The 23307-nt window shown below is 38.0% G+C and overlaps 1 protein-coding gene across 1 annotated transcript in view; it reads left to right on the forward strand.

The window, feature by feature from the left end:
• Positions 1 to 23307, forward strand: part of OXCT1 (3-oxoacid CoA-transferase 1) — a 187469-nt gene that overhangs the window by 155039 nt on the left and 9123 nt on the right. The window contains exons 15-16 of the mRNA XM_043979700.1: positions 9246 to 9326; positions 16483 to 16584. Coding sequence (XP_043835635.1) covers positions 9246 to 9326; positions 16483 to 16584 — 183 coding nt within the window. The remainder of the gene's footprint in view (positions 1 to 9245; positions 9327 to 16482; positions 16585 to 23307) is intronic.

Genomic DNA, 23307 nt, shown 5'->3' on the forward strand with positions numbered 1-23307 from the left:
AGAAAATTATCCCGTTTTACACCAAGGAATGTTGAGACTGAAAGAAATCCATCAAGGTCAAGCTTCAAGATATCATTAGAACAGGAAGAGCACTCTGTGCCCAGTGGCTGTCATCACACAGAGCTCATTTATCTCTGGGTAAAGGCTCACGTAGAAGCAACCTTTTGAGAAATTAAAGGTTAGGCCATGGTAATGAATATCCTGTAGTGACCTGCTTATCCTAAGATCTTAAAGCTTTAAAGAGTTTACTTTGGAGGGATACACTTTTAGATTTAGTTTCCTATTTGGCCTGTTTTCTCTTTCTCTCTCTCTCTCTTTTTCTCCAGTTTGTCTATATACCAAACTTGTTGCAGGGTCATCTTAAATGCGAATTGTTCTTTGTTCCAGAGATGGCTCTGTACTATAATTGAAGCCATTTGAGGATAATTTGGAGTCTTTTTTAGCAAGCATAAACTGAATATAAGTGAGCCTGAGTTTTTTCTCCTCTCATCTCTGTCCAGACCGACTTGCTTTTGCAAGGGCATAGTATCTTCTGGAATAGGGTGATAATACTGGTAATTTCATAGCTAGGTACTCCATATACTCTGTACACGCTAGGTGGAATATGCGGGTCCTCAAGTTTTAGGTGGGGGTTTTTCTTTTGGTGGGAAGGGGCTGATTTTCCCCTTTCCAAATCTTAAGATAATTGTAAGGAAACAGGGAAGTTGTTGACTGTCCTCTGCAAAGAGGATAATGGTGTTAAATCCTTTCCCCATAACCTGTTGGCATTTTAAGAATTGAGCCACAAATACAGGGCATAACCACCCTCCCCAACATGGTTCAAGTGTTATCTAAAGAAGAAATGCATTTAATGATATCTGTAACAACTGTAGTTAAAAGGGTCAGCTAGGTGGCACAGTGGAATAAAGCAGTAGGGCCTGGAATCAGGAAGACCTGAATTCAAATACGGCCTTAGACACTTACTAGTTATGTGACCCTGGGAAAGTCACTTAACCCTGTTTGCCTCATTTCTTCATCTGTAAAGTGAGTTGAAGAAGGAAATGGTGAATCACTCCAGTATCTTTGCCAAGAAAGCACCAAACAGGGGCATGAAAAGTTGGACATGACTGAAACAACTTGAACAATGTACTTTGCAATGTAGTGATTTACTTTAGGGTTGGCAAAATTCTTTGCACACATATCACATTTTTTAGATAGGTAATTACAAATATGAGAAAGAAATCACCTCATCATCGTTAAGGTTTTTTTAAATTGTTATTCTTTAAGTTTCTCTTCCTTAGTCTTTTAAACTTCATTATTGTTTAAACATCCCTTACATAGTTTCTTGCTTCCCTTGTGCCTTCACTATCACAGATTGTTATATAACTTACCTTATGCATCAAAGTCCTATACTAATTCAACTCAACAAACAATAAATGACTACCAAACGCAAGGCACCGTTCTAGATGTTGTGGATAAATGTGTAAAAATGACTCAATCCCTGCCTTCTCAAGAAGTTTATTATTTTAGTGAGCCAGAAAGAGCTGGAAATGTACAACTTTGCAACTCAGACCCAGAAATCAATCTCTCTTGGTCCTGAGACACTTTTATTTAATGATACTTGCAAGTGAGAAATCTCTCACTGGGACTATCCCTGCCATTGTAATTCTTAGCCACAGAGAATTACTGGAAATTTTGAGACCTGGAAGGGATATTGTCTACATTTTATATGACTGTACTTTGAGGCCCTTTCCCCAAAATATATCTAAAAGAGAATGGGTTTTATATCAATAGCTAAGAAACATTTATAAAAAGTACAGAAGTCAGTGATAAGGAATTCTTCTTCTTGTTTTTTTTTTTTAAAGCAAAATGTAAAGCTGCCTCTGGTGACTAATATGGTAATCAATCCATCTATTATTTAAAAAGAACTTTATTAATTTGGCTATGATGATAGCCATGAGATTCTTTGAAGATCATTCAACCAGTTGTTTATCATTACTGAAGTTAGTATTAGTTTATCATGAAAATATTCCAGGAGTTATGCTAGAGGCAGGGAATAAAGGAATAAGCCATTTGGGGGTGTTTACTATGTACCAGAATCTGATTTAAGTACTTTCCAAATATTGTCTCATTTGATCCTCAAAAACAGCCCTGGGAGGTAGGTCCTATTATTATACCTAATTTGCAATTTAGGATGTTGTGGGAAAGCACTCAGGAATAAGGAAGAGCAGTTTATTGACCCGCCAGCCCAAAGCAGAGTAGCCTCTGATACTCTGGGCAGCCAACAAGTGTCAAAGCTGCAGTTTTTATATCTCTCAAGTGTGAAATGCATGCAGGTTTTCACAGGTACATTGTGGTGAGTTACTTGGCAGACAGGAAGGCATCTTTCAGTAAACAGAGGCATGTCAGGAAGTTGGTACTAAACCACAGACTTCAGAGGAACAAACAGTATGTTCTACTTTAATTTGGGGGTCTCAGCTCAGGCCTCAGTTTTATCCCCTGTACTTTCCCATATTAAAGAAACTGCTTTAGATAAAGGTTAAGTGACTTGCCTAGGGTCACATGGCTAATAGTAAGTGTCTAAGGCAGAATTTAAACTCAGGTCTTCCAGACTCCAAACCCAATGTTCTAAAGCAGGAGCCCCAACCTTATTTGTGTCATGGACCTCTTTGGCAGTGTGGTGAAACATTTGGACCTCTTCTCAGAAATTTCCTGAAACCTATCCATAGACCCTTTGGGGCATCCATGAGCCTCAGATGAAGAACACCTAATAGGAAACAATCTCAATAAGGAGAGTGAGAGAGAATATTGAACTTTGGTCCTTCCAAAAACTGCCCAAAAGAACAGCTGCCCAGAGGATTCCCAAGTTGTCTGTGAATGGGAGAGGGTTTGATTTTTTTTTTTAAAGAAGATTATGAAAAAAAGGAAATAGAAAGGAGTTAAGATTCTTACCCAGGTCTAAGTTGTGCCAATAGAAACAAAGAAATATGGAAAATGAGAGTCTTTAGCCCCTGTGTTCAGCAAAACATTTTTATGTTGTTCCTTTATTATTGTTGTTATAAATATAATAATCTTTCCTGATGCTTGTAGTTCACCCTTATTTTTGTATGTGTATACATATACATATATGCTTTTTTGTTTTTATTTTTTTAAGTGAGGCAATTGAGGTTAAGTGACTTGCCCAGGGTCACACAGCTAGTACGTGTTAAGTGTCTGAGGCGGGATTTGAACTCAGGTCTTCCTGATTCCAGGGCCGGTGCTCTATCCACTGTGCCACATAGCTGCTCTACATATATACTTTTAAAAATTAATTTAAAATTTAAATTAATTTAATTTTTAAATTAAATTTTAAAAAAAATTAAATAATTTAATTTTTGTTTGTTTGTTTTGAATTCTTTTCTCCTCTCCCACTCATCCCCTATCCACTGGGAAGACAATAACTACAATATCTATCATACATATGAAATAAGGCAAAACATATTTCCACCTAAGCCATGTTGTGAAATAAAAGAAAAAGAAAAGATCATGATTATTTTTGAATGGAACTTTTTCTCCTCAAAATGAACCAAACAAAAACAGTTAAGCAAAACCATCAGCCCCAATGTATATAACATTCTATACCCATAGTCCCCCAATTCTCTCCCAAAGGAGAGATATTCAAGAAGATATTTTTTTCTTTTGAAATCTGCTACTTTACTCTTTTTGACATTTAAGAACGGAATGAGGAGGATATGTGAAATTTCAAAGAACAAGAATCTATTTTCTTTCCCTTCCTTATCATCTCCCCATCCAAACTCTTATATCATATACATAGTTAAACAAAAGCAGTCCTTTTATTGGGCCATGTCCAACATATGTCTCATTCATCTCCCTGAGTCCAGTGCCTCTCTATTAGGAAGGGAGTAGCATGCTTTATCATTTGTCCTCTTGTGTGAGATGATTATGGATTTGTGTCAGATTAAACTCTGAGAATGGGGTCTGGAAGATACCCAGCCCCACCCCAGTATAGTTAGTTTAAAAGTTTATTGCTTGTCAAATTCTCACTGTCTCCTTTGTTTTATTGCCAATTAATAGTATTTTTACTTCTGCTCAGTCTCCCCACTTGTCAGCTACATCTTAGTTTTATCTGGAATCCATCATGTGTCAGAACCCCAGTCCCTGTTGAGTGGGTCAGGGAGTTTGCCCACCAATTCAATACTTGGGGCTCAAGAAGAAAGGACAGGGCTCGGCACAGGCTGTGGCAATTAAGTTGAGACCAGATGATAAGTGACATGTCTCTTTTTCTCAGAGCAGAATCCCCTTGACTCTAGGGTCCCAACAATGGATTATTCTTTTATTCTTTATTCTATTTCTTTGATTTCCCAACATAGCCAAAGATAAATTTTAACCCTGTCATCCTTCTAAAATTAACACAACTACAAAACAATGCTGAAACACCTGAGTGACTCTTCCTGTTATTCAAGTTGAATATCTTTAGAGATAGGGGCCAGGAGAGGGGAGTCAGTGGGAACTGTGAGATCTGAAACATCTGACTGTCATTCCCCCGTTCCCTCTTCCTTCAGTTTGACCTTGTTCCCCCTCCCCTTTTCCCCTTTGTTCCTGGAACACGTATGCATGTCTCCATACATTGATCATGAGCTAAACACACACCCTGGTTGAGACAGGATTGAATGTTAGATTGTGAGCTCGCCCTAGTGTGCGTGGGGACTTCCCCTCTGACCAACATTCCTATAAAAGGTCAAGGCATGTATTAGCTATCACGACTCAGACATTGAGTTTACCCATTCCTGCAGGAATGTAATAAATCTGTCTCTGCTTGACTTGGTGGTCTCCTCGAGTTATTTGGGTAAACTGAGGCAGTTTGCCCCAAACACTCTGGAATCATAATCCCTCCTCATCTCAGCCTCCTGGTTTCCCCAACTGACTTCAAGTCTCAGAAAAGCCTCCACTATCTGTAAGAAGGCTTTCCTGGTCCCCTATAATGCTAGTTCCTTCCCTCTATGATTATTTCCAATTTGGTCACTCCCCATTGGATTGTGAGCTCCTTGAGGAGAGGGATCATTTTTAGCATTTTTTAAATCCCCAGGGTGTGCCACATAGTTGGCACTTACAAAATTCTTGTTGAGGGGGGCAGCTAGGTGGTACAGTAGATAAAGCACCGGCCTTGGATTCAGGAGGACCTGAGTTAAATCTGGCCTTAGACGCTTGAACACTTACTAGCTGTGTGACCCTGGGAAAGTCACTTAAACTTCATTGCCCCACAAAATATAAATAAATAATAAATTAAAAAACACACACACCACACAAATTTCTTGTTGAATGATTGATCCACTAACTGGTCATTGTACTGACCACATTTCTTAAATGTTTAAAAGTTGTTTGTCTTTATAATCTTGCTATTTTATAAGGTTTTCTCCCTCCTGGTTCTGTTCATTTCTCTCTATCAGTTTATACAGATCTTCTCACTTTCTCTTCTGTAACTTCTTACAGCAGATGGTATTCCAATATAGTCACATACTGTGATTTGTTTAGTTCAGCTGATGGTCATCACCTTAGTTTCCTGTTCTTTGCCACCTCAAAAAAAAAGCTGTTAGAAATATTTTTGTACATGTCGATCCTTTTCCTCTTTCTTTTATCTCTTTGGGAGTATAGATCTAGTAGTGATATTGCCAGGTCAAAGGGTATGAAGTTGAATGACTTTTTTAGGCATAGTTCCAAATGGCTTTCCAGAGGGGCTGTAACAATATCCACTACCACCAACAATGCATTAGTGTACTTTGTTTCCTGCAGCCTTGAGGGGGATAGATAAGAAGGGAGATTCAGTGGATCATAAAAATCTTACTTCACTTGAAGTTTTTCCCACATAGAATGATCCAGTTATGGCAGGGGATGTCTTTAAAATTTGTTTTTAGTCCTGGTTTTCCTTGTACTGAAAGCTATACTGCTTTTTGTTTTTTTGGGTTCCTTGCACTGTTGTAACCATTAAGCCTAATGTAAGTAGAGTACAGCATTAATTAGTTCTATCATGGCTTCATCAACTATTCTAATTGTGTCTTGAAATTGTTAGATTTGTTAGCTTTTCCTGTACCTCTTTTTCTCTTTATGCATTTACTATTGTGTGTATTGTGTATTTGTTATAGTATAATGGTTTCCTTTTCTTATATTATTCTATTTGGGAAAAATACATGTAAAATCAATTTTCTATGACCTGCCTGCTAAACCAGGAGTATTGTTTACCCCAAGATTTGTATTGTGTCCTGTTACTCATTTTGCAGGTTTTGGAGATTCCATGTCAAGGCTATTTTCTGCATGAGTTCATGCTTTTAGTCTTGACAAAAAACCTTGCATATTTCTAAAGGCATGCCTTATTCATTATAGAAATGTTAAATACAGCATTCTACATAATTCTTGGCTTTGAGCTAGATGGTTCACAATTTGAAAGTTAACATTGTCAGTTGAAAGTCATTATTTCTTTTAAAACTCATTTTCCATTAAAGCCAAGTGGTTACCTTCCAACTAGATATAGAACTTGTTCACATAATGAGAACAGAAACCTGTTCTTTCCTACAAAAATGTTCTTGAGAGGCATACAGATTGTTCCCGATGTTGGCATCTGGGAACTGAATTCATTGTTACATGTCTGTTTGAATGATATTAGATGTAAGTTGGCCAAGTAGCAACGATAGACGATAGAATATTTGCCACAAATTTCAGCTTATTGATTAAAATTTGCAGTCTATGCAGACTTGCTTAGAAATATGAAAAGGAAAAATTGATCATTAAAAGAATAGTTAACATTAGAACGAAGTAGCAATGTGATGAGGCAGCTGAGGATGGAGTAATATACTAAGTGCCAGGCTGCAGTCAGGAAGATCTGAGTTAAAATCCAACCTCAGTCACTTACTAGCTCTATAACCCTGGACAAGTCACTTATCCTCTTCTACTTCAATTCTCAATTGTAAAATGGGATAATAATAGCATGTACTTCCCCGTCAAGCACATAAATGCTACTTTCTATTATAGCTATTATTATTAATGAATGAAAAGACATATATTAAATACTTTTGTGCCAGCACTGCTGAGCACTGGAAATACAAACTACAGAAGTGAAAACAGGCCCCACAGTTGAAAAACTTGCATTATAATAGGGGAAGAGCACTTATAATGGGGAATGGTATTCAGGAAAGGATGTGGTGGCTGGAGCCATGGGCCAGTAGTCTGATCTATCCTTTACATCAGACAACAGGATTAATTTGATTCTGGTTCCAGAATTGGAAATGGAGTGGCAAGGGTGGACAGTGTGGAGGGTATGCATATGATGGTCAGACATCTGTCAAGGAAGCATTTGGGGAGTAAAGTGATATGTGCCTAAAGTGAGTATTACCCTTACAGCTATATATTTTCTCATATATTAACTTCCCCAAATCTATGTCTAACTTGTAATTAGTTTAGCCGCAGTGTTGACTGAATTGTGTGTATGTATGTATAATGTACATATACATAGGCACATATATACCTATATACACAAATCTAAAACATTTACATATACATACATAGACATTTTTATTCATATATCTATATCTATATCCATATCTATAACTATAGCTATAGCTATATTCATATATATGGCTGCCTCCTTTTCTACTAGAGATAGATTAGTTCACATTACCATAATACTGGGGCAGCTAGGTGGCGCAGTGGATAGAACACCGGCCCTGGAGTCAGGAGGACCTGAGTTCAAATCCAGCCTCAGATACTTAACACTTACTAGCTGTGTGACCCTGGGCAAGTCACTTAACCCCAATTGCTTCACTAAAAACAAAAAACATTACCATAATACTTTACATTTGAATACGTGCTTCATTCTTACCAAGTACTTTTCCATATCTGTGTTCTTTCTCAGTCTTCATAGTGTTCCTCTGAAGATGTCAGAGCAGCTATTATATAGATGAGGAAAGTAAGATTCACCAAAGTCAAGGTTTAGCCAAGGTCACCCAGATTATAAACAGGGGGTGTGGGAATGAGTCAGGAGTTGAATCCGGGTCCTTGTGGTTCCTAATCCAGGTCTCTTCCCACTATGCCACACTGCTTCTCATGAAAATGGGATCCTTCAAATTAAACGCAGTCTCTGAAACCTTATTTTTTTCTCATAAGACCTGTAGAATTATGTCATCTTTTGTTGTTTTTCAGTCATTTCAGTCATGCCTCACATTTCATGACCCCATTTGAGGTTTTCTTGGCAAAGATACTGGAGTGGTTTGCCATTTCCTTCTCTAGCTCATTTTAGAGAATTAAAAAAACAGAGGCAAAGGGACAGCTAGGTGGCACAGTGGATAAAGCACCGGCCCTGGATTCAGGAGTAACTGAGGTCAAATCTGGCCTCAGACACTTGACACTTACTAGCTGTGTGACCCTGGGCAAGTCACTTAACCCCCATTGCCCCACAAAAAAACAACAACAACAACAAAAATAAAAAATAAAAACAGAGGCAAGTTAAGTGGTTTGTCCAGGTTCACATAACTAGTAAGTATCTGAGACCAAATTTGAACTCATAAAGAGGGATCTTCCTGACTCCAGGGCTGGGACTCTATCCACTGCACCACCGAGCTGCCCAATGCCTTCTTTAAAGAATGAATAAACCAGGTCTCATGGCATCCACATGGCATTTATAGTCACCATAGGTTATCTTAGAATAGATGAAGGAAGATAAAAGTAATATTGTGATTAAACCTTGTTAGTTTTATACAAGAAAAGGATTGTCTTAAATGTACATTTCATATCGTGAAGGAACTGAGTTTTAGGGTCAGCTTACCCCAATGTGGGATATTCAGTATTCAGAAATATCACATTTGATATTCAGGTATTTGACATTCAGACAAATACTTTACCAGACTGAAAAACCAAACCAAGCAGCACATAGAAGTGATCTCCAAGAGTTGTTTCTGTATTTTTGGTTTTCATGGTTCAATTTTAGCTTCATTTTAAGGCTGGATGTGGATTGAGGTAGGGAATACAGGTAGAGGTATTTCAGAGAGAAGAAGTGGTTTCTCAAATGTTATTGATGGGTAGTTTACCCCAAATTATTTCAGCATAACCACCATCCACAGAAAAGACAACATTGTACAAAGGTCCTAGAACAATACTTACTTCGGGAAGAATGTAAACACATTTTTCTTTTCTGATCTTTTCATTTTGTCTTATAGCTACACAAGTTCTAATAAGCTGTCCTTCTAAACACTGTTTCTGGTGTCACTTATTTTATGCAGGGAAATGCACACAAAATTCTGGATAAATGCACGTTACCGCTGACTGGGAAGCAGTGTGTGAACCGTATCATTACTGAAAAGGTAAAGTGCTTTTCTTTTTTCTTTCCTTTGCCTGATAGCATCTATCACCATGTCATTTTTCATGTGAAAGGATTATTTAAGCTGCACATTGCCTCCCTGAAAATGTAAATTATACACATAGGTTCAGCTTGATCCTGGGATAAGTTAAGTAGAATGGACAAATCATTTTGCTATTTCAGAATGTAGGTTCCATGAAATTAGACACACGGATACACATGCCTCTGAAATGCTGTCATATTTAATTTTGACAAAGTGACATCATCAAAGAAAAATGACACTGACTGGCTTCTGGTGAATAATGTTGGAGTTAAAGATTTCTTATTCTGTGCATCACCCCTATTGATTATCTTTGCTTTCCCAAAATGTAAACATGAGTTTTTGCACTTCTCTTTTAGAAATCTGACCAAAAGCTAGGTTTACTTAATTGGGTGAAGATCCAAGTAGCTATAGTCCATGCAATTAGCATGGGATGGCCCATCCTCCATTCCTTCAGGCTTCTTATAACCCATCAAAACTTAATCTGTCCCTTTGACATGATTCTAGAACTCAGCTAACAAGTTGGGCATTTCTCTCTAAATGCAAAACTGAGGGCTGTGATAAGTGAGAATTATCCCTGGGGCTATCCATTCATCTTTATGATTCATATTTGGTCCTAGGAGATGGCCTAGGAACCCCGGAAGACCTGTGTTCAGATCCCTCCTCTAACGCTTACCAGCTGGGTAACTCTGGGCATGTAATTTTATCTCTCTGAATCTCAGTGTTTTTATCTATAAAGTGAATAGATTGGACTGCATGACCTTCGTGGGCATTTCTAGCTCCAATTCTGTGATAATGTGATTTCTAAACTCTCATACTTGAGAGATTAAATGAGTCTGAACACAGTAGCTCAACTTGTTCATAAATGAATGAAAAAACACATCTGGGAGTAGGAAGTCTTGAGAGCCACAGTGAACTAAGAGGACCTTAGTTTATGAGCTCAGGTCCAGTTCATTATCCTTTCCCATATTCCAATTTTCTAAGAAGCACATAAAAGGAAGTTGATGAAATGAGCTTCTAGGCATCATCAGTCTTAAGAAGTGTTCTGTTCTATGGTGTGTTCACAGTCAACTCCCTTAGGCTATTTATGTGGATTTTGTAAAAGTGACTCATAATACCCAGCATGCACAAAATGGCAGCCACTTTCTCTCACTCTTTGTCAATCCACTCTACCTTTTTTATAGGAATACTAGATAACTTTACTCACAGGGTGTCTTGGAAGAAGCAGCACCTTGAAAAGAAACCCACATATACCTTCTCCCTCCCCCTTTTTAGTCTAGAGAAGTCTGGAGTTGGGGTTTTGAACTATGAGAGTTGTCTTCAAGTGGTTGAAAGGCTATGTATATTACTTGAAGGAGGGCCTAGACTAGTTCTCCTTGTCCCCAAGGGGCAATACTAGGACCAGAGGGTAGAAAGAGAAGGAGGGGAAAGGTGTAGTAGGGAGGGGGAAGGGGATGGAGATGAGGAGGGGGAGGGGAAAGGGGAGGAGGAAGAAGAGAAGATGAAGAATTCAAGAAGAAGAAAAGGATTGGGGAAGAGGAGGAGGAGGAGGAGAAGAAGAGTTAGTATTTTTAATATCATCATTAACATTATTATTAAGCTCGGGAAAAGGGCCTTATTAGGGCAAATGAAATAGAGTTGTCTTACATGTATAGTGAGTTGCCCATTACTTGAGCATCTTTAGCACAAAGGGTGGATATAAGGGACTTTGTAGAGGGGAATTCCTTTCTTCATGTATGGGTGGGAATAAGTGACTTTTGATGTTGCTTCCAACTAAGAAGACATGATTCAAAGTACATTATGATTTCCTATTCAGAAAGTCTTATCACATAGTAGTAGCTGGGAGGAGCAGTAAGATAGAGCACTGGACTTGGAGACAGGAATACCTCAGTTCAACTCTGTTGGCCTTTGACATTTATTAGAAGTGTGACTATGGGCAAGTCACATAATCTGTTTGCCTCAGTTTCCTCATCTCTCAAATGGAGGATAATATATATTCACAAGGAATATATAGCCCAGTCCATCCTCAGACTCCTTTTTTTTGGTGGGGCAGTGAAGGTTAAGTGACTTGCCGAAGGTCACACAGCTATTAAGTGTCAAGTGTCTAAGGCTGGATTTGAACTCAGGTCCCCCTGAATCCAGGTCTGGTGCTCCATCCAATGTGCCACCTAGCTGCCCCCTCAGACTACTTTTTTGTTGTTGTTTGTTTGTTTGTTTTTTGGCCAGGCAGTGAGGGTTAAGTGACTTGCCCAGGGTCACACAGCTAGTAAGTGTCAAGTATCTGAGGCCGGATTTGAACTCAGGTCCTCCTGAATCCAGGGCCGGTACTTTATCCACTGTGCCACCTCGCTGCCCCCCCCAGACTATTTTTTAACCTGATACTACACATCTGCACTTCCCAAGTTCTTTATTCTACACAAATGGGGCTGCTTGCTCCCCTGAAGGAGATTTGTAGACCGCCATCATCTCTTCACTTTTGCTTACACCATTTCCATCATATGGAATATCCTTTTTCTTTTCTACCTATCAATATGTTACCTATTTCAAGGTCAAATCCAAGGTTCCCCCTTCTTTCTGAAGCCTTCTGGGGCCACTGTAACAGTTATTCCTTTTCACTATATACCCAGAGTTATATAAAAACGACACCCAGGATTAAGGAAAAAGCAGGTTTATTACACATGCGGGCTCAGTGGAGAAAATCCCCAAAGTCTGAGCCCCAAATCATTGAAAAAGCAGAGTTTTTATAGGGATACAAGGCAGGAGAAAGAACAATGAGCTCATGGTGGTGGCCTGTCTTCTGCATTCCAAGGGGTTAATGCATACCGTGATGTTTCTAACAACATTTGTTGTTGCTCCAAGGTCTTGTTATAGATAAAGGGGAGTCTGTCCAGGTGCCTTGTACCTGGTAGTTGACAAGGGGAGGGGGAGGAAGTTAGATGTTAGTTTTAACCCTGAGTACCTCTACACTTAGAGCTAACATTATCTATATCCTAGCTTCTCAAACTGTGGTTTGCGACCCCATATGAGATTGTGTAACTGAATGTGGGGGTCATGACAAATTTGACAACAGTAAAAAGTTATGTATACCTATTTTATATATCTATATACCCAGAGTCATATAAAAATTTCTTGGGTGAAAGGGAGTTACAAGTGGAAAAAATTTAAGAAGCCCTGCTCTACACTGTTCTTTTGGCACCTGTTATAAACTCTCCTTGGAGGGCTTTAATATTGTTGTCTTTAGTGTTATTCAACTCTTGTTTTATTTAACATGCTCATTTCTTATCTCCTCAACCATGTTGTAAGTTATTTAAAAGCAAAGGACCCCTTTATCAAGTCATTTGTATACCCTCCTTCCCTCATACTCCCTGCCCTTGCCTCAATAAAAGGCTGGCCCTAGACTCTGGACATAGGAGGTACTCAGTAAGTACCTGTTGAATGAAGGATGTAGGGCCTTGCAACACTGGGAGTAATAAAGGTACCCTATGTGGCCACAGGCATATTAAAGAGTTGGGGGTAAGGAGAGGAGGGAAGATACAGAGCTCCACAGCCAACTCTAAAAATTCCATTAGTGGCCCTTAGAAAGAGAAGGTTGCTGGGATTCTGGGTGCCAGCACTGCTTTTATTAGTGCAGCCCAAGTGTGAATGATGGCTTCCCATCCAGAAACCCAGGCCACCATTATTGGCTTTATCTTTGTGACAATCTCTCCATAGTGTAATCCTGCTGTGATAGGAAGAGGATAATGAACAAACCCTTCTCCAGGAACATGGCTCCTGATTTCTCTTTTTTAGATGTAATGGTGAAATGAGTTTTCTCCTGTTTGATCCTTCACTGTTACTTGGTCTTTGTTTAATTTCACTGCTGCCGGCTGGAATTCCTCTTGGGGGTTATAGAGAAGTCAGTTTCCCCCTTCTAATAACTTGCTTTCCAATAGATGTTCTGTAGACTCAAATGCAGCACAAGGCATGTGTAAATAAAAAGTCAGAACCAATTTGCCTAGTTTAAATTTTCCTTATACTTAGATCTTACCTTAATGCTAACAGCATCTTATTTATTATTCTAGAAAATTCCTTGTCTTATACCGTCTTAATGACCTGATCCAAAGGACTTGACTTTTGTTCTTGTCTGTTCCCTTTTTGTAAGTGTGTACTTATCCTTAATTCAGGACAGAAGAAACCAGAATAAAGTGTGCCCCAGACACATTTTCTGCAAAGGAAAAAGTTTCCATTTTCTTGATTTTAATTGTCATTTTGAAATTAAACAAGTCATCCAAAGCAGTATAAAAAAGTTTCCATAATGATCATTTTTATTAACCAAACAATATTTGTTCTGGAGTGTGAGTTTTGTTTTTTTATTTATTTTTTAAATGTGCAAGAAGAACAGCTTGCTAAATCATTGTGGTTTTTTAAACTTAACACACTTTTCCTGTGGAATCAGCTTGGCTTCACAAATAAAAAAGAATATCTAGTCCTTTCTTTTCCTTTGTGTAGTTCCCTAAAAGGGATCATCTTTGGGGAAAAGTTAGTGTTCTAGAAATTCTCTCAAAGTTGTCACATTTGAGTCCTCGTAAGGTAATTCTCTCAAACATAAATGAGAAAAGAAAAAAAAAAGCCCTTGCAAAGCAAGCTGTAACAACTTCTCCAGAATAAGTGTGCGTCCAAAATTGATTGTGAATACATTGGACTTTCCTAAGGGATATACAAATATAAGTTCTGAACCTAGATAATAGCTAGATTATATACAGAGGATTCATCAGAATAGAATTTAACTATTCCCAGAATGAAGGCCTTTTAAAAAATGTCATATGAAGAATGGTTCAACTGGGTTTGTTTAGCCTGAAGATTAAGGAGCAACTTGACTCTTATCTTAGAGTATTTTTGGAGATCTGTCATGTGGATGGAAGATTAGGAGTAGGTATGTATTTTATGGCTTCGGAGGGAAGAATTAGGACCAACAGATAAAAGCCACAAGGAGACATATTTCAGTTCAACACAGAAGTCACACTTTTAATATTTGGAGCTGTGTAGTAATGTAGGCTGCCATTCTAGGTACTAAGTTTCCTATCACTAGAGGCATTCTAGGAAAGAATGAATGCATCTGATGTAAACCCTATGATAGGGATTCCTTGATTCAGTAAAGAATTGGACTAGAAAGATTCTAAAGACACTCCAACCCATGATTTATATGCAGAAGTGTTTGTTTTGAATCTGAAACATCATCCCTCTAGTACATGTTGGGCCTAACTTACTCTAACCAACACCATTTCCACATGGCATCAGAAATGACAAGTATATACAGAATGTCTGGAACGAAATATCTGGCCAGAGACTATGCCTTGCAATTCTGAATTATTTAAGTGAAAATAAACACCATAATATGGGTATAAAGAGACCAGTTCCTGCTTTGGGAGTGCCTCAATTCCTTTTCAATATGGAGGAGTATCTATTTAAAGGCTTGTATCTAGTACCAGAGGAAATGTCACAGGATAGAACCCATCCAGGATCATAGACCTTTCGGGGTAACCTCCTTGGAAACTCTAGATGTTCTAAAAACTCTCTCCTTAAACCTTCCCAAGCAGCTAGGTTACACAGTGGTTAGTGTTGGACTTGGGGTCAGGAAGACCTAGATTCAAATACCTTCTCAGACATGTTCTTGGGCAGATCATTTAATCTCTTTCAGCCTCTGTTTCTTCATCTGTAAAGTGGGAGGGGAGAAGGAATAAGCCTTTATTAAGTACCCACTGAATTCCAGGAATTGGCATTTGCTTTACAAATATTATATTATTTGAAAATGGGAATAGTAATAACACTTCACAAGGTTGTTATAAGAATGAAACAGATAATGTTAAACCTTAAAACTCTATATAAATGCTAGCTGTTCTTAGTTATTATTATTCATCCTTTCACTATGGTATGGTTTCTTCCTCTACCTCTTCTAACTTTTTATCCCTAGCAACATATAACACTTTCCTGGGCCTTCCCATACCAACAGTTTTTTATTCATTATTTTATCCATTTTGATGGAGATTTTCTAAAACGGAGAATGTACTTTCCTTCCTTAGCAAACAATCTTTGGTAAGTGAAGGTCATCGCTGCTGACATAGTCATTACAAACATCATTTATGGTCCAGGGTCCAGTAGAACAAAAAACTGCATTTCTGTCAAGGCCATGGACTATATTAGGAAGAGCTTAGGACTTAAGGGTGACTTGGATTGCATTTTCAGCTCCAGTCCTTTCTACCTTTGTGACCCCTTCCAACTGGTGTTTTCGTTTTTATCTTTTGGAACTGATCTGTGATTTCTACTGATATAATGATGTCTCCAGATGAGGAGCTCTCTATTCCCATGAGGATACCCTCAATTGATGAGAGTCAGTCCTTTCTTTGCAGATTATATTTGCCCAGGACATAGGACATCAAGAAGTTAAGATGTAGTGACCAAGATCACATAGCAAGTATGTGTTAAGAGGCAGAAATTGAACTCGGGCCTTCTTGACTATGGCCACCTACACTTGACTATCCATTATGGTATGCTGTTTCTGTCCATTAGTTTTTTTCTCTTTTTTTAAATGAATGCCTGTATTAACTTATTGTTCCTTGTTTGACCAGTGTCCAAAAAAAGTTTTAAGTTACTTAAACTGTTATTAGCAAATAAATGCCATTACTATTTACCACTTGTGTATTTTCTAGCATCAGCTCTTAGACAAATAATTACTGATGAGGATATTCGTACATGGGGGCAGCTAGATGGCACAGTGAATAGAGCACCGGCCCTAGATTCAGAAGGACCTGAGTTCAAATTTGAGCTCAGACACTTAACAATTATTAGCTGTGTGACCCTAGGCAAGTCACTTAACCCCAACTGCCTCACACACACACACACACACACACACACACACACACACACACACACACACACACACTTTTAAAAAAAGGATATTGGTACATGTTAAATATAGATAATAGCTTCGCAATTTCAGGCTGCTAATTTTTTGGTTTTCTTTGGTCTCGGTGCTTGTTTTCTCCTTTAAAAATATGAGTTGTCATTTCTGGTTTCGTTACCTTGTGTTACAAAATGAATACTATGAAAAAAATTATTTTTGTCACTTGCTTGAATCTGACAGGCCGTGTTCGATGTGGACAAAGATAAAGGGTTGACTTTGGTTGAAATCTGGGAAGGACTGACAGTGGATGACATAAAGAAGAGCACCGGGTGTGATTTTGTTGTAAGTATTTGTGTGAGTAAATGCAGCCATTTGTCCTCTATAATGAGCCTGATTAATGGGTAAGTACAGGACATAAACCGTTAATTTGTTATCATTTTTAGATTTGACCTTTCAGATCCACAGAAATGGAAGGAGGGGTGGTCACAGATTAGATCAGGTGGGAACATAGAATCATGCACTGACTCACAGGGGAGTAATAAGAGTTTGGTGGGGGGCACATGAATGGGAGGGTGGTGGGGGTTCAGATCAGGAATTAATTGAAAAGAGCAACTATAGGTAGTTGGAAACAGAAGCCAAGGATGGACTATAGTTTATTCTCTAAAAATTCTTTCAGAATGTTCCAAAATGGCAGTCAGGACATAGTGCTGTGTGACCTTCACATGAGGAAGAAAATCCTCCTGGTTTCTTTTAGGATGTGTTATTAACCAAAGAATTCCTATCTAGTGAAGGTTGATGGATTTGATTACTCCAAACCTTGAACGTTTAAGTTTCAGGGAGGGTTCTAACACTACTGGAATTATACTACTAGTAGTGCCCTGTTTTAAGAAAATGTAATGTAGCACAATTCAGACTCACAGCAGGTAAATTAAGAGAGGGAAAATTATTAATATTATAAAATAATTTCCTTTGTTTAAGGGAAAAAAGTGGAGAGAAGGGAGCCTTAAATAGTAATATATACATATATATACACACACACATACATACATAAACACACACACACACACACACACACATATATATGTAAAGGGGAGGAATGTGAAATAAGATTTAGATTAAGTATTCATCCATAGACCACTAATCATCTCTCTGCTTGACATGGGAAAGGACAGAGGGAGGAAAGGAAGTAGTGAACACAGGTCAAAGAAACTAAGATCTCGAATTAGGAGGACTTGCTAATCAAAGATAATGAGAAATGAAGACAAAAATACCTCTCAAGTCAGGGGTAAAAAGATTTCATTTGCATGCAACTTTTCAGGTAGATATCTTCTGTGTATAGTGAGGTATATCTCTAAAGAAAATAGAAAAACCCAGTTGCTACAGGACTACCTAACCTTCAGAAAATCATTCACAAAGAGGATTTGGCAAATCACAAATACATTTATTTCTTAGGTCCTGAATGACTTGTACCTATCAGCATATAACAAATTGCTGTGAAAACAGGTTTGCTGCATAATTCATTACTCATATATAACTATTCATGGTATGCTGCCAAGGTCCATGTCCATTAACCTTTTCTGAATTTCCCTTTGAAAATACTCTTCCAGCAATACCATGCACAAAGAGCCCCTCTTTAATTAGCTTTCCAGTAACTACAGAGGAAAAATAGAATTTGTCTGTACTTTATTCTAGACGTTGGTCCTAGCGATCAAGTAGCAAAACTTATTTAAAAAGACATTCTTTAAATCAACCCATGTGAATTAGCCAACCTCCCCTCTTTAAGGTAATAATATATATTTTTAGATGCTGTATAGCAAAGGAGATTGGAAAAAAAAAGACCAGACCCTGGTTCCAGGGTACCCCTGCTTTATTTGTGTGGGCAAATATGGAATGAAAAAAGATAGATTATGGGTCTGATGGAGTTTGTGCTTCTTAACTTTGATGGATATTATTCATGCAGTCCATTCTTTCACCTGACATAGCTGAGAAATGTGGTCTGGTTAAGTAGGTATTCTGATAAATGAATAATAGTTTTCCAAGAATTTTAAAGCAACAAAATATGCTTAATAATACAGTTATGCTGACTCTAGCTTAATACCTTTTATCATTATGAAATGAATATCACTCCTTCCCGAATCTTACATAGTCATCATTATGAATACCAGTTATCAGTGTATTGTAGAAATGCCAACTGTTAGAGATAACTACTGGACAGAATATGAAGTAAAAGGATACAAATAAGGTTATAATGTCTCAATGCTTATTGTAGAGGTGATTCTTATTCAGGCATGTGTTGGACCAAGTGGCTTAAGGGAGGTAGAGTGAGTTAGTGGAAAGAGCACTGGGTTTGGACTCAAGAGACCTGGGCTCAAATTCTCTGCCATTTTCTATCTGTGTGATTCTGAAAGGTTGAGAATGAAGAGGGAGGCATTCTAGGAGTTAGGAGGTAGTGTGTGAAAAGGAACCAGGGCATAAGATGGCATGATTTGGTTAGAAGTCCGGTAGGGTGAGGACATAGCATATGAAAAGGAGATTAATGTGAAATGCAGACTTGAAAGGGAGGTTGGAGTCAGATTATAGAGGTCCTTACAAGGGAGGGTAAGTATTTTACATTTTATCTTCGAGGCAATGGAATGTTATAATCACATTTCTATCTTAGGAAGATTATTTGGCACCTGTGTGGAGTATGAATGAGTGGATGAGACACTGGAAGCAGGGAGAACAGATAGAAGGCTATGATAGTAGTCCACATATGGGCTGATAAAGGTTGATCCAGCATGAGGCAGGCAGTATAAATGGAGAGAAGGGTACAGATATGAGGAAAGATGCCATGGTGGTTCAGTTGATAGGGCTTGCCACCTCATTGGATATTGACAAGAAAGGAAAGAGTCAAAAGTGACTTTAAGGTTTCCAACTCAGTAACCTCAGTGGAAGTAGAGAGATTTTTAGAAGGGATGGTTTCCAATGGAAAATAATGATTTACCTCTTGGGATGCAGCATCATAACAACCCTCATTTACAACTGGAAGAGACCATGGAATCCCGCTCAACCATTCTATGGATGAGTAAACTGAGTCCAAATGGAGTTACATGACTTACCCATAGTTTAACAGATAGTTATAATAGCGAATAGTCGAACCTAAGTCCTCTGACCCCAAATCAAGTACAGTGACGAAAATTACAAACAGTGCTACTACTAGACTGCAGCATCTTATCAACAATGACTTATATATAAGAAGTGACTTAACATACGTCAAGTTAGACATATGACAGATAAAAGATGTGGGCTAATGGTGTAGTGAGAACAAGGGATGATAGCCCAGGAATTGTACTTATCGAAAAAATATTCAGAGAGCCAGAAGACCTTAAATATGAGGCAAGACATGGACAGGAATCTTGCAGGATAAGAAGGCATCCAGTCAAGACCAGTAGAAGGAATACCCAGAACCAGTGTGATCACAAACCATCCAACAAATCCTCAAACATTTATCAGATACCCGCTATGTTCCAGATACTACATTAGGCAATGGGGATACAAAGATAAGAATGAGACAGTCCCTGCCCTTGAGAAACGTATATTCTACTAGAGGGACAATATGTTCATAACTAAATAAATACGTGTGTGTGTGTGTGTGTGTGTGTGTGTGTGTGTGTGTGTGTGTGTGTGTGTAAAATATCAAATGAGTTTGAGAGTCTTTGGGCCATCCAGGAAGAGATGTCCAGCAGGCATCTGGAGATTTCAGCCTGGATTTAGGCAAGAGGTTAGTCATGAATAAATAGATTGGGGAATCATTGGCAAAGAAGTGATGATTGAACCCATGAGAACAGATAATATCACTCTGGGAGAGAGTTTAAATAGAAGAAAGAAAAGTCCAGAGCAATGTCTGGTTATACTGAGTGCCTAGAGTGTTGTTCCCAGTTCAGTTCCAGGTACGATGGAGTATATAGAGGAAGAAGAAAATGTTGCCCTTCACCTCAAAAGACCTTGGTCCTCTCTTCCTGGCAGGGCTACTGCTAAACCTTGAGGGACAAGTATATGCTACTTGTCTACTTGTCTGTGGTGGTATCTCAAAGAAACCAGATACAGACATTTCCTTGCCAAGGGGAATGGATTTATATTCACCCATATCTATTATGAGCTGGCATTATATGAGAAAGGGAGTACACTCTAAGGATTTCAGTGAGTTGAGGAGACAATACATTGGGCATTGGCTCAGCTCCCATACTCAAATCCTCTTCTGCTTCACTAGTAGATCACCTTGGCAGAGTAATCTGCTTTGGCATTTATGGGCTTATAACTTTGATGAAACTATGAAGGAACAGAATGAGAAATTGTACTTTTAGTAGATGTTTTTCATTATAAAAATAGACAGGCGAAGTCAGTCTACATAAAGATTCATCTTCTTCCTTTTCTGTAAAAGCCAGCCAGTTTCAGCATCAAGGGTACGAACAACATTAGAAGCTCAAAATAGGTCTGACATGACAAAGAAAAGAATCAGATGTTTCATTAAAAAAATTAAGCTGTCCATATTCCTTTTAGAGGAAATGTTATAAACCATCTATTTGAAATCATCTGTTTTCAACAGAAGAGTTTTATTTCATTAAGTTATTCCCACAGATGTTCCATTGCTTAAAAAAGAAAATGGATTGTTTCTGAGACTGCCTTGTTTAAATAAAAGGGCCATGTGTCTTTCCTTGTACATGGTGGAGAATTCTCATTGATCACAACTGGAGATCCATGCAAATGCAGAATTTTCCTTTTTGCCTACTGATTACAAGTCTGTCTTGAGAAAGAAATGTCTTCCAAATGGCAAATTAGAATAAAAGCATTCTTAGGCAAACAACAAACCTTAACTTATTTTCTGCAAAATTCATTAAACTGTGCCATTTATATTTATATATATATTAGATATTTATATATATATTAGATATTTATATATATATTCTGGGGGTAGGGGAAATGATTCTGTGCCAAACACATATTTTGACTAGTAAATCCTTTGATAGTAAAATTGAAAAATGGTGTAACATTCAGCATTATGAGATATCAATTCAGAGATAGTTTTCAACTGAACTAAACAAAAAACGAAGAAAAAAATGAATTTGTAAATAAGTGATGTGTTTTCTCCCACATTAATTTACTAATGTAATATATTCTCTAAGGGCCTGGATTATCAGGTCAAAAGCACTACAAAAACTCTGAAACATATGGGTAAACACTAACATACATTGACATAGGTTTCAATCTAGTGTTGTCAAGCAGGATGATGCATTATTTAAAGATGGTGAGTTAGCCACAGAATCCTAGAGCCGGGGGTGGGGTGACCCTAAAGAGTAATATGCCCTAGCTCTTCTTCTACTCCTTTATTTATGGACATTTGGCCTTGAAATAATTTGAAGGAACCAATGAGTTTTGGTCTGGGGGACCTGATAATCTAGAATGACCTTGGAATAAAGGGTCAAGGGTTGCAGAAGTTTGGGAACAAAATAAAAGATCCTGTTATTTCATTAGTAAAGAGAACTTCCATGTAAGGAAACTACGTCTACTGTTTTAGAAAGTTGCCTAGATGTCTCTGAGGTTAAGGGACTTGCCCAGGTCACATAGGTAGTATGTGTCAGAGATGAGACCCAGGTCTTCCTTGTTCCACGTCCAGCTCTCTATCCACTATATATCTACCTATAAAAAAAAAAAAAAGAAATTAAACCTAATTTCTTATCAAACACATTTCCACATACCGTGAGTATTTTGGATGCATGCATGATTCCACATTTAATATTTTAGAAGGAAATTATTATTAACATATGCATATCATTAGCCTTGGCTTTTTGTTTTAATGACAGAGGTCTTTAAACCTCAGGTGGTATAGTTTACCCTTTGGCTAAATCACAGCCTCTGTTCTTTTTAGTGATAGGAACTTAGCAGTTACAGCCCTTTAAATAATTAAACTTTCAAATGCTTAAAGGTAGCTATTATCACCCCTCAGATTTCTCATCTTTGGATTCAATTACCAAGTTCATTTATTTAGAGTTGAAAAGAACCTCAGAGATCATTGAGTTCATTTTGCTCATTTTACAGATGAAGCCCACAGAAAGTAAAGGGCTAGCGATGGAAACTAGTTAAAAAGAATCTGTGGTACCATTTGAACACAGATCTTCTTGACTCCAAATGCTTCACTCTATCTACATGAAGCCATGCTGAGTTTGGCACAGTTGTGTGCCTTGCTATAATAATCGAAATAATGACAGATAGCATGTATATGTTGTTTGAAACCTTGCACTGGGCATGTATTTTCTCTTTTGATAACCAATGCTGTATAATTCATGGTATATATTTTGTTGTAACTTATGAGAAGCTGCTCCCCTGAGAATGCATGCATAGCCTGTGCCATCATCTATCAGCATTTCAAGAAATCCATTTTAGTAAGATTTGCCTTTTCATTTAAAAAATGGAAGATTTACAACTCCGGAAGAGAGCAAGTTATTACTGTGTCCCTGGTCATTGAAGCTTCTAGCCTTTATTAGAAATTTGGAGCAGAGAAATTGGGTGAGAGGGAGACAAGAAAAATAAAGGATAGAACTGAGGTTTGCTTATAAAAGCATAGAATTAATTTTAGAGCTGAAGGAGACCTCAGAAGTCATCCACCTCAATGTATACCAGAAGCAGGAAACACTGCTTTATGTATCATCTAATAGTTATAGTCAGATTCTTACTTGAATACCTCCAGAAGAAGAGAACCTGCTATATCCCAAATCTCTTTGTTCCCTTCATGGTCAAACTCCTAGAAAATTATCTATACTATTACCTCCATAGCCTTACCTCCCACTCACAGAATCACAGAATTTCAGCAACCATGCAATCCCCATGCATGTATGGTTAAAGGAATCTCTAGTATACCATATCTCATAAGAGGCGTATGTAATGCACTGTGCCAGGTTCTGGAATTCTAGAGACAAAACTGAACAATGCCTGTCTTCAAGGAGTTTACATTCTACTGGGGATAATGCAGAATATACATAGTTTAGCGATTCAAAAAAAGGATCACTTCTCAGTCTGACTTTGGACCCC

Source organism: Dromiciops gliroides, chromosome 1, assembly GCF_019393635.1.
Source record: "Dromiciops gliroides isolate mDroGli1 chromosome 1, mDroGli1.pri, whole genome shotgun sequence".
Taxonomy (NCBI): domain Eukaryota; kingdom Metazoa; phylum Chordata; class Mammalia; order Microbiotheria; family Microbiotheriidae; genus Dromiciops; species Dromiciops gliroides.